General features: G+C 42.6%; 1 protein-coding gene across 2 annotated transcripts in view; it reads right to left on the bottom strand.

Annotated features, from left to right (window-relative positions):
- Positions 1 to 6,144: 6,144 nt before the first annotated feature.
- The window catches only part of LOC129783221 (sorting nexin-18-like), a 140,689-nt gene continuing 134,059 nt past the window's right edge, over positions 6,145 to 12,774 (bottom strand). For both annotated transcript variants that reach the window (XM_055793100.1, XM_055793101.1), the window contains one exon: positions 6,145 to 6,707. In XM_055793100.1, the coding sequence (XP_055649075.1) occupies positions 6,565 to 6,707 (143 nt within the window). In that variant the 3' untranslated portion in view covers positions 6,145 to 6,564. The remainder of the gene's footprint in view (positions 6,708 to 12,774) is intronic.

The raw sequence follows: 12,774 nt of genomic DNA on the forward strand, positions 1-12,774 counted from the left end.
GGACCAGATTTCAGAAGACTGGGAATGCCTGTTAGAATGGTTGCATGTAAAACGCAAACACACAGGAGCTAAAGATCTGTACCGTGAAGCCCTTGCCCGAGGCTGGCCCATCACCAGAGAAATGTGTAAAACCTGTATATCAGCCTGCGAACAATGTTGAAGACTTGAAAGGCACCCTTTAGAGGATGACCCTCTGCATTTAAGGGAAGGTAAAGGCTTGTGGGATGCCTGGCAGGTGGATTATATTGGCCCCTTTAAGAGATTGGGAGGAAAACATTTTGTGCTGGTGGGAGTGGAAATAACATCAGGACTAGTCCAAGCAGAAGCCTTTAACAGGACTACGGGGGAGAACACTGTGAAAGCGCTGCATGAATGGTTTGGAACTTTTCCAAAGCCACAGGAAATACAATCTGACAACGGTTCCCACTTTACCGCCAGAATTGTACAGGACTGGGCACGAAGCAAAAGGATTGACTAGGTGTTTCATACCTCATATTATCCGCAAGCTAATGGAATTGTAGAAAGGACCAATGGTCTCTTAAAACGACTTTTGAAACCTCATGAGGGAAATTGGGATGTCCGCTTGTGGGAAGCTGTTAAAGGTGTAAATGATAGATGGGGGGTAAACGGATGCCCCAAAATAACTGCTTTTTGCCCAGCGGCTCCTTTCTTGGTTCCCTCATTAAAGGGACTAAATGATTCAAAGAACCCAGCTCACTTCCCAGGACAACCCGTTCTGGTGCACTTCCTACTGTGGGAAACGTACCACTGGTACTGAAAACCCCACTGAATGCATGTGCTTGGGTAGCCTCTTGTTCCTTGGGAAAGGAACATAAGATAAATACCCGCTGGATAATACCATCGTTTTAACTCTTTTTGCCTCAGGGAGGCAAGCTCTGTTGTTTTAATTTTACAGGAGAACTCCGAGGGATACCTTCTGGGAGGCCATGGAAACTGAACTCTTAAAACCCCGACTCAAAGAAAGACATTTTTGATCATAACAGATTTTATAGGTGTGTATGGGGGGAGGGATGTTTAGATTCTTAGAACGATTAATAGTGGGCTGGGACCATTTGTGCTTTTTTGTATCCTCTCTCTTGCCTACAACCAAGAGCCTGATAACTGGCCTTGGAATCATGCCCAGAAAAAACACACTGGAATAATGGAAAGTGTAGATTCAAAGACAGAACTAGCTATGGTGATTTTTTCTGAAAATGAGGTGTACCAAAGGAATCAGTGGGATCGGGATGATGTGGAAAAAGTTGCCCGATTGTGGGGCAGATTAGGAGATAAGATAAAAGTAGGGTGTCAAATATATAATGAAAGGGATAACACCAAAATTTCAGGAAACACCCTGATTAATGTCAGAAAGGTAGGTAAAGAATTTACCCTTTTAGATACGACCACGTGCTTTAATTCACGGGAATGTTGGCACAATTTTACCTTAACCGAGCCCATCTTTATAGTATGCCTAGGACAGGAATCCCCAACAACAGCTCTGACTTGTAAGATTAAAATAACAATCATGCTAACCACTATTCCTCCCACCACCACAGTTATAACGACCCCATTAACGCTTGATCCAAAATTGGCTAAACTCAATCAAAACATTTTTGAAATTGGACCATACATAATCAGAAATACAGGTCAGCAACAAATGTTGTCTAATCCAGAATGGTCTCTTGAACGAGTTGAGTTGTTGATGCAAGTTAATGTTTCAGATATTCAGCCAGCCTGCTCTCCTTTCCTAAAACCCTCTTACGAGGGATGGATAACCTGGCTGCGGAAACGGACACCTTCTGGGAAACGGACTCAGAGAGACCTAACTGGTGTTTTGAGAACAGGACTGGGGGTTCTGAATGGCATTGACTCAGAGATATTAATGAACAAATTGGCAACTACAGCTAATGATCTGGCAGGATTGCAACGGCCTTTGCGATCTTCCCTATTGGCTCTGGGAACTAACCAGTGGCAGTTAGCAGATGTGCTACCAAAATGGGAAAAGGTGAACGTGGAAGATCACAAATTGATTGTAGATGCACTTGGTGTAATCCAAAATAACCTTTCTTTGACTCTTAGTTGTATCCAGGCCCAATTATGGATACAGTCAGTGGCTGCCTTGATTATTAGAGAAGGTGAAGGAGGCACTTTCCCCACTGAAATTCAGAGAATAGTCTGGGACAGTGCACCGACTTTGAGAAGAAACTCCAATCCTGGTGGAATTTGGTAAACTTTAATATAACCCCACCACAAACATTACCACCGCTTTTGTATTGATGATATCCCATGCATCAATAAATGTAATCTACCCAATTATTGCCTTAGGGTTGAATCACAATGGAACCATACTCTATCCTTTCGAGCATAGAGTATGGGCCCAAAAGGTGGATGAGAAATGGCAAACTGTAGATTTGGAATCTTGTATCGTGTGGGAACAACAAGGGTTCATCTGCGAAGACAATACAATCAGAACTCAGGACATTTGTTTAGACACTACACAGAATATCTGTCATTTTGAGATTCGTCCTCAAAAAGCTGTTTCCCATGAGCAAGGAAACTAGAACCTCCATTCCCTGGTAGTGGGCAGGGGAATGGAGGATAGATTTACATCCGTCAGCTCACAAAAACTAAAGGAGGAAACATTAATCACAGCTATAGCTGGCCCTAAGCGTGCACCAGTGTCCTTTCTCATCGATACCGGTGCACAGGTCTCTGCTCTGACAGAGGAAGATGCTGAAAGATGTGGGGGTTTTCCCTTGAAGCGTCATTTTTGTGTTCTGAATGCCTTAGGGTCGACAGAAGTTATGAAAGCTGCCCCCGTTAAGTTTTAAAAGCTAGAACCAGCTCTCTCTGTCTTTCTAATCAGAAATATATTGTCAGCATTAAAAAAATGGACATGTAAAAGCACTGATGTTCTCAACAGTGAAAAAGTTGCAGTTTGTGGTTTCTCAGCACCAGGTACTGTAGGTCTGTGCAGTATTGCTTCTGAATTAAGTTTTAGACTATTAGATAACAGGCTTATGAATGATGAATGATGTGCCACTTATCTAAAGGATGATGTACTTATGTTTATCTATAAGTTTGGAAACGTCCAAGGACCCTATTGCTAACATGATGGATGTACTAAATGCTAAGTCCTTGGATTTGTCATCTTTAAAAAGGCCATCTGGTCCTAAGTTCCTGTTGTTTATACAACGTGGCAAAGACAAGAACTTAAATCATGGTCACTAGTTTATGGAGATGTGTAAATGAGTTCCCGGAATTGTAATGAATATGTAAACGATTTTCTGGAAAGTTAATGAATAGGTATGAGTTGCTTGTATAAAGAGGGGACTGAAAAATACCCTCAGTGTGCATGACTTTGGTGGAGCGATCCCCCATGCACCCAGCGCTGCCAAATAAAGATAACCTCCGCTTGCCTGCATATTGCTGACTGATTCTTCAAATCAATTTGGCAACCCAGATGGGACCTCCTCCGCTCAGCTGCGGGACCCATTGAGAGTGGGGACTCCCTAGAGTACCCCCGGGGATTTTCCCAGAGGGGCTCCTCATCTCATCTGGATCACCGCAGGAGCAGACAAGCACTCCATCTTACGGAGCAAAGGTACTATCTTTATTCAAATATTATATTAATTGTAAATATTATATTAATATTATATTTTAAACGGTACTGTTTCGGATTCTGTTCTGGGACCGGTCCATCTGTAAAGCTGTCCGTAAGGCGTAAGATCATTGTATGCTTATGCAGGATGGCATATACCGGGTAGCTAGCACCACAGGTATACACCTGATTCTGTTTCGGTACCCGTTCTGATATTAAGGGAATATCGGAACTCTGATTCTGTTTTGGTCAGGAGACTAAAAAAAAACAAACAAAAACCCCACAACCAAAAAACCCACCTGTTTGATTATTTGAAGTCAATCTGTGTATACAGGATTAATAATTATAAGGTAATTAATAATAATTGTTATACTCATTTATGCTGGAAATGTGAGAACATTTCTGTATTAAGTATATTATGAATGTTGGTATGTGGTTATTGCCTTGAACATCCGCGGAGTGAATGTGAACCTCTATATGTTTTAAAGTGTATATGGTGTAAAGAATTATTGTATGTATGGTGGGGACAAGAAACTGAATGCCCTAACTGTAAGGTTTGGACACCTTGGGATAAGAGAGAGCGAGCGCTCTAAGTGAAATTAGAGTGGTCTGTGCCTGGGATAGCGATTGAGATAACATGGGGGGAAAACAAAGTGGTGGAATAGTACGAAAGAGTGTTGGGATGTGTTCTAAGTCACTGGAAGGAAATAGGAGGGCAACCTGGTGGAAGTGCGAATAAGAGGACTTTGGTTAAGTACTGCAATCAGTGGTGGCCCCTGTATAAGTTAGGGGATGGAGAGAAATGTCCCTTAAATGGGACACTGAATTATAATGTTTTATTACAGTTAATGTTATTCTTGAGGCGAGAGGAAAATGGGATGAAGTGATGTGTGCAGATACGTTTGTGTGACAGAAGGAGTGTGGGATTAACACCACCTTATCTTTTGATTATGGCTCTAGAAAAGGATAGGTAAAAACTGAGACCTAAACTAAAAAGATGCTCTTGTTGAAATTTTTTTTGGGGGGGGGGGCGGGGGGAGAGCTCAGGTTGTGGTTCCTTCTGTGGAGCAACCAGAATGAAACACGTTGTAAGATAAAAAAATTGTACTAATGTAGGTAAGATCTGAAGCGGGGTGTGTGTGTGTGGGTGGGGTGGGGATGAAGAATCAAGGACCCTGTGAAAGTGTTAAAGTGTTGGGGTGAGTTTGTACAAACCCCCATACCCGCTGGGAGGTGCGGCTGAGCCATGCTGGACGCATGGCAGAGTGTTTGCTGTTTGCCTGCAAAGGCAGGATGTGTAAGAACACAGACTTAAAGCAACAAGGAGCAGATTTGCATTCAGGGTAAGAAAGAGTTAAAACAGAAGTGCTGTTGCAGAGGCAAGCTTGTGTAACCTGCAGAGCAGGAAGAGCATCTCCTGCCCCGAAGCCTTCTGATGGTGGGGAGGAGGAGGTTGCTGTTGCTGACAATTGAGCAGAAGGACCTGACAATGTTACCCCAATTGCTGCAGCATTTGCAGTACAACAGGACCGGTAACGGCCCCTTTAGGGCAGGCAGTGGGTCTGAGGAGAATAAAGGTGAATCTTTGATGGGGAAATTTAGATGTTTGAAAGTTGGTAGTGAAAGACTTGTCAGGATGATCTAATAGGACTAGATAAAGGTTCGAGTTGATTGTTACTAGATAATCGTGATGTAGAAAGGTTGATAGAAGGAACAGGGAACGTGTACAGAAGGTAAGAGAAGAGCTGGGTCGTGCTAAACTGGTAGAGGAGATGAGACAGAGGAGGAATGTCAGGCAGAAGTGAAAGAGTGAATCCCTCTCCTATGGGACCGGATCACTGTGCATATTGTAGGGAAAGTGGACACTGGAAGCGAGATTGCCCTAAGCTAAAGAACCAGCAAGGGGTTCTGGTGAACTAGGGACTAGGAAAAACGAGGTGGAATTTTTAGTGAATACAAAAACAACTTATTTGGTGTTAAACTTCAGTGAAAAGAATTTGTTACAGTTGTGGGAGCTGCTGGCCACCAGGAAAACATCCTGAAACCTTTAAAGTACAAACTAAGAAAACAAATAAGAACGCCAAATTCACCAAAATCTTTGATGGGATGAGATTTATTAGAACATCTAGGCGTTTAAAGAAGGAGAAATGCAACCAAAAGTTAAAAATAAGCAGTTAATTGAAATCTTGAGCTTATCTTTAATTCAACAGAAAAGTGGAAAAGAAGACCTCCCTGAAGTAAAAGAAATCTTTCACCAGGTATATCTGGAAATAAATTCCAGGTAAGGTGAAAAATGCTTTACCTGCTACAGTAAAAATGATAAGCGTGAGGCCTGCCTTGTTCAGGTAAAACAATATCCCTTGGTCTGATATGGAGAAATAGTGTGAAATGGGGACAATGGACATCGATTGTGATTGTATGTGTCTGCTCGAGGAATGTGGGTATGGTGACTAGTCATGGGTGCGGTGTCTGGTCACATAGGCACACAGCTCTGAGGAGACAACTACAGTTTTGAGGAGACGCCTGCCCCTCGGGGAGACGCCTGCCCTTCTTTCTCTAACAAAGGGGCTATTTAAAAGAGAATGAGAAAAAGATGAGAGACATTCAAATGCTATCTAGAGGGAGGGAGTGCTAAGTCTTCTTGCTGGAGAAGATTGGATGGTCACAAGGACATGAATCACCTGAAGAAGATCGGATGGTCACAAGAACATGAATCACCTACAAACCTGCAAGACCACCACATTCCAGAAAACGGACTGATAAGCTAATTACCATACGAAGCGGGGTTTAGGTAACGAATATGTATAGGCATTAATTGAATATTCATTTGTTTCATTGTATAAATGTGAGATGGTTCCTCACTTCGGGTATGCACGCTTGTGGAGGAGCGATCCCCCGTGCATCTGCGTGCAATAAACATACCTACTTTATAACTTCCGAGTTATAGAGTCTAATTCCGCACGTCAGTTTTGGCGAGCCAGGCAGGAGGATTTCTGCTCGGCTGAGGGACCAGCTGCGGAGCGGATGCTCCTAGGCGCACCCCGGGAGATTTCCTTGGAGGAGCCTCCTCTTCTCAGCTGTTCACCCGGGAGCAGAAGAGAAACCCCTGGATCCACGGATAAAACGGTATGTTTAGTAACGGGGCGGCTGGTGAGACGCACGGAGATGTCCGGCGCGCAGCGTAGTCCCCAGGAGGAAAGGTACCTTGGGAGGGGGTTTGCTGACCAAGGGGTGGCCGCTAGCGATCTTGAGGGCAGACCGAGCAAACCCGAGGTTACTGCCATTCCTAAAAGCCCGGAGGCCTCGTGACGGAAAGCGGGGGGCGGGATGGAATAAGGCGGAATCTCACAGGAACAAGAGGGACCTCATAGCAAAAGTAAAAAGGGAAATTTTTGCGTAGGAAAAAAAAAGAAAAAAAAAAAAAAAAGAAAAAAGGGGGAAGCTAAAAACTTCCTTTAGGTTGTCTTAAGAATTGGGGAATTCCTAGAATGTAACAACTGAAATAGCGCTCTGTGTCTTGTTTGTTCTATGTGTTGTCTTGTTACATGTTCAAAACTTGGAGTAATGAAATGTGTGTTGAAAAATAATAATATTCTGGTAATTCGTGGCAAATAGCGGAAAACTTAACACTCTGCTTAAGACCAGGAAAAATTTGGGTTTTTTGTTTGTTGTTTGTTTTTTGGCAATTGTTCATTGAAATGCATACTTTGTGAACTGTTAGTGTTCCTAAAAGTTGTACATAAGTGCACGGTACCGTATAACATACTGCTTGTGTGACTGCAGGCTGCCCGGAGAGTGTGAATGGTGTGATTGAGATGCGCATTTTGATTTTCCGTGTATAGCTTAATTATTTTGACTAAGTGTGAGTGCAAGAGTGCTTGAGACAGGCGTTTGAGTGCAAAGCGAGTAAGAAGCTCTATCCGCGTTTCGGACCTTGGGTGGCTAAGGCGGCTGGAGAAAAACAAAGTAATTAAAATTGCAAAATGGGAAATGGAAGGAGTAAGCCCTGTGAAAAATCGCCCTTGGGTTGTATATTAAAACATTGGAGTGATATCGTAGGACATTGTGGTACCGAAAATAGAAGGAAATTGATTAAATATTGTAAACAGTGGTGGCCTTTGTATAAATTGGGGAGTGATGCGAAATGGCCTCAGGAGGGAGGAACGTTAGATTACAACACTCTCCTGCAATTAATGTTGTTTCTGAGGAGAGAGGGAAAATGAGACGAAGTATCATATGCAGACATGTTCTTCGTCCTCCAGGACAAACCTGAGTGGCAAAAGGACTGTGGATTAGTACCCCCTCGGGATCCTATGGTACAAGCACTAGAAAGAGTGCGGGATTAACATCACCTGATCTTTGATTGTGGCTCTAGAAAAGGATAGGAAAAAACTGAGACCTAAACTAGAAAGATGTTCTTGTTGAAATTTTTGTGTTAAAAAGCTCAGGTTGCGGTTCCTTCTGTGGAGCAACCAGAATGAAACACGTTGTAAGATATAAAAACTTGTACTGATGTATGTAAAACCTGAGGCGTGTGTGTGGAGAATCAGAGACCTTGTGAAAGTGTTGAAGTATTGGGGTGAGTTTGTACAAACCCCCGTACCCCCTCGAAGGTGCGACTGAATCATGCTGGGATGCATGGCAGGAGGTTTTCTGTTTGCCTGCAAAGGCATGATATGTAAGAACACAGAATTAAAGCAACAAGTAGCAGATTTGCATTCAGAGTAAGAAAGAGTTAAAACAGAAGTGCTGTTGCAGAGGCAGGCTTGTGTAACCTGCAGAGCAGGAAGAGCATCTCCTGCCCCGAACCCTTCTGCTGGTGAGGAGGAGGGGGTTGCTATTGCTGACAATTGAGCAGAAGGACCTGACAATGTCACCCCAATTGCTGCAGCATTTGCAGTACAACAGGACCGGTAACGGCCCCTCTAGGGCAGGGAATGGGTATGAGGTGGAATTTTAGTGAAAACAAAACCAACTTATTTGTTAAACTTCAGTAAAAAAAAAAATAAAAAATTGTTAACAGTTGTGGGAGCTGCTGGCCACCAGGAAAACATCCTGAAACCTTTAAAGTACAAACTAAAAAAACAAATAAGAATGCCAAGTTCACTAAAATCTTTGTTGGGATGAGATTTATTAGAACATCTAGACGTTTAAAGAAGGGGAAATGAAATTAAAAATTAAATATGATCAAGTAATTGAAATATTGAGCTTATCTTTAATTCAGCAGAAAAGAGGAAAAGAGGACCTCCCTGACGTAAGAGAAATTTTTAACCAGGTGTATCTGAAAATAAATTCCAGGAAAGGTGAAAAATGCTTTACCTGTTACAGTAAAATGATAAGGGGGAGGCTTGCTCAGTTCAGATAAAAACAATATCCCTTGGTCAGCAAGGCTGTGGGGATATTGGCAGAAAAAGTGAAATAAAATACACTCTGTAGTAGTTCTACTAATGTAAATCTGTGTGTTTTGCCATGACAGTGACTTGTTATGGGATGTGCAGATGAAACTCTGCATTGACAACAAAGTACAAGGAATAAGGTTGGTCAGGTGCCTCCTACCATAGTCAAGGGCAAGACTGGGTTGGCCTCTGTGTTTGCCACCAAGAAGAATCTTGAGCTCCGCTGTTGGCTGCAACCCAGTAGGCGTTGAGCGGTGGGAACATATGCCATGCCAGACCTTGATGTGAGGCATGGCCCACTCTGAGGCACTGATTTGGAAATTGGAAACTGCCTGGCCGACCATGAGGCCAGACGAGTAACAGAGGAGGTAGGAAAGGAGGAATTATCCTTAATACCAGACGGTAAAATCCAAACTGTAAGTACAGATCAGGAGCCAAACTATTCTAAAGACAACCTAAAGCTAATTCAGGACATGAATGGTAAAATAAAATTAAATAAGTGGTCTTATTTGACAGATGGCCGTATAGTGGTACCATCCAATTTAATATGGATCACAGCCCTATTATTAATAAGACGCATTGGGGAGCTGATGCTTTATATAAAAGTCTAAATCAGAAATTGATAGGGTGAAACTTGTATACTGTAATAAAACAGGTGACTCAGCAATGTGAAATGTGTTTACGCAATAATCCCAATACAGCAAATAAAATAAAACTAGGGAACATTAGTAGAGGAAATGTTCCAGGGCAACATTGGCAGATCGATTTCTCGGAACTTCCTAGAAAAGGGGGGTATCGATATTGGTACTAACAGATACCTTTTCAGGTTGGCCAGAAGCCTTCCCGTGCAGAACTGCTAAAGCCCAGGAAGTGACCAAAATACTACTCCAAGAGATAATACCTAGGTTTGGAGTCCCAGCGGTAATGTCCTCGGATAGAGGACCACATTTTGTGTCCAGAATAGTGCAACAGATCAGCCACCATCTAGGAATAGATTGGCAATTACATACCCCATACTGACCACAATCGAGTGGCCAGGTGGAAAAGATGAATCATCTAATCAAACAACAGATTGTCAAGTTAGGCCAAGAAACAAATCTAACTTGGCCCCAGTCTTTGCCATTAGCTCTTACACGAATTCGAACTGGACCGGGAGCAAAAGAGGGGCTTAGCCCATTTGAAATTTTATATGGGCGTCCCTATGGGGTACAAAAGGGGATGTCTTCACAGATTGGTGAAGAAACAATGACTTCCTATATGATGGCATAAACAAACAATTAATAAGAATTGAGAAGCATGTGATGGGAACACGCAGTAAGGGTCTGGATGGACCTGTTCACGATATACGACCAGGGGACTATGTATACGTTAAGTGTTTTGCAGATAAAACCCTGGAACCACAGTGGACCGGACCTTTTCAAGTCCTGCTCACCACCTACACTGCAATCAAGGTTGAGGGACAGAATTCTTGGATTCACCATACCCGGATTAAGAAAGCCCCTGCAACTTCGTGGAAAGTAACCCCAGATAAAAAAGAACTGAAACTCAAATTTACTCGGACAAATGGGAACAATGTGGGTGGCAAAGGCGCACCAATGCTTGATATCGAAGGTACTTCCCAGGTGGGAACAAATAAACATGGAAGATCATCAACTCATCACTAAGGCATTAAGTGGTTTACAGGATGACGTTGCCCTGGCTCTAAGTTGTATGCAAGCCCAAATGTGGATGCAATCAATAGCTGCATCCATAATAAGAGAAGGAGAGGAAGGCATATTTCCTACGGAAATTCGAAAGATGGTTTGGGACAATGCTACGGAGGTAGAAAGAAAACTCCAGTCATGGTGGAATATGGTGAACTTTACCTACGACCCCAACACACACACCATCACAGCTTTTGTGTTAACCATACATAATGCAGTAATAATTACCATACACCCCATTGTAGCCCTTGGAATTAACCATAATGGGGTGTTCCTATACCCTTTTGAACATAGAACATGGGCCAGAAAGATAGGCGACAAGTGGCAAACAGTAGATTTAGAATCTTGTATTATGCGAGAACAGCAGGGCTTCCTCTGTGAAAGCAATACTATAATGGCTCAGGATACTTGTTTAGATACAGATCAGAAAATATGTCATTTCGAGGCCCGACCAAATGCAAACTTGAAAACAGTAATTATATATGCAGGGAAGGGATGTGCGTGTTTGAGAACTGAGTGTAACACAATAACCATAGATGGGGAGGTAAAGGAGACTGCACAGTATTCAAATTATTGTATTTGTAATTTTACTACTATCACAGGATGCGATTTTAGTTACTCAGCCCCAGTAGTGTCTCATCAATTCTTAAAATCCAACTTTACCCTATCACAGATAATAATTCCTACCCCCATAGGACTAAATATAAGCAGTATAAAAGAACTATTAAAACATGCAGATTTACAACGTATACTGGAAGAAACCAAAGAAAAGGGACATGAAACTCTTCTTATGATCCATCATGATGTAGAGGGGATCAAGAAAGTTTTAAAAAAGGTAGAACAGGATGGAAACCATAATTGGTGGGATACTCTCTTTGGCTGGTCACCTTCTGCAACAGGAATTCTTAACACTATGGTACACCCCATTGTGATCTTATTGATCAGTTTAGGAATTTCCTTAATACTAACCATTATGTTATATTTGTGGGTTTGGAGAATGTTTAAAAGGGTAACACTTATGTATGATGCTTTATATCATTCGGGAAGACTCCTTAAGTAAAAGAATTTACTTAATTTAATAGAAAAGGGGGGATTGATATGGAGAAATAGTGTGAAATGGGGACAATGGACATCGATTGTGATTGTATGTGTCTGCTCGAGGAATGTGGGTATGGTGACTGGTCATGGGTGCGGTGTCTGGTCACATAGGCACACAGCTCTGAGGAGACAACTACAGTTTTGAGGAGACGCCTGCCCCTCTTCCTCTAACAAAGGGGAGACGGGGAGACGCCTGCCCTTCTTTCTCTAACAAAGGGGCTATTTAAAAGAGAATGAGAAAAAGATGAGAGACATTCAAATGCTATCTAGAGGGAGGGAGTGCTAAGTCTCCTTGCTGGAGAAGATTGGATGGTCACAAGGACATGAATCACCTGAAGAAGATCGGATGGTCACAAGAACATGAATCACCTACAAACCTGCAAGACCACCACATTCCAGAAAACGGACTGATAAGCTAATTACCATACGAAGCGGGGTTTAGGTAACGAATATGTATAGGCATTAATTGAATATTCATTTGTTTCATTGTATAAATGTGAGATGGTTCGTCACTTCGGGTATGCACGCTTGTGGAGGAGCGATCCCCCGTGCATCTGCGCGCAATAAACATACCTACTTTATAACTTCCGAGTTATAGAGTCTAATTCCGCACGTCAGGTCAGCAGGGCTGTGAGGGGTATTGGCATGAAAACTAAACCAAAATACACTCTGTAGTAGTTCTACTAATGTAAATCTGTGTGTTTTGCCATGACAGTGACTTGTTATGGGATGCACAGATGAAACTCTGCATTGACAACAAAGTACAAGGAATAAGGTTGGTCAGGTGCCTCCTACCATAGTCAAGGGCAAGACTGGGTTGGCCTCTGTGTTTGCCACCAAGAAGAATCTTGAGCTCCGCTGTTGGCTGCAACCCAGTAGGCGTTGAGCGGTGGGAACATATGCCATGCCAGACCTTGATGTGAGGCATGGCCCCCTCTGTTATAAGAGGGTCATCCAGGAAGGAAGAACATAAGAT

The sequence above is a fragment of the Falco peregrinus genome, chromosome W (genome assembly GCF_023634155.1).
Source record: "Falco peregrinus isolate bFalPer1 chromosome W, bFalPer1.pri, whole genome shotgun sequence".
In the NCBI taxonomy this organism is placed as follows: Eukaryota; Metazoa; Chordata; class Aves; order Falconiformes; family Falconidae; genus Falco; species Falco peregrinus.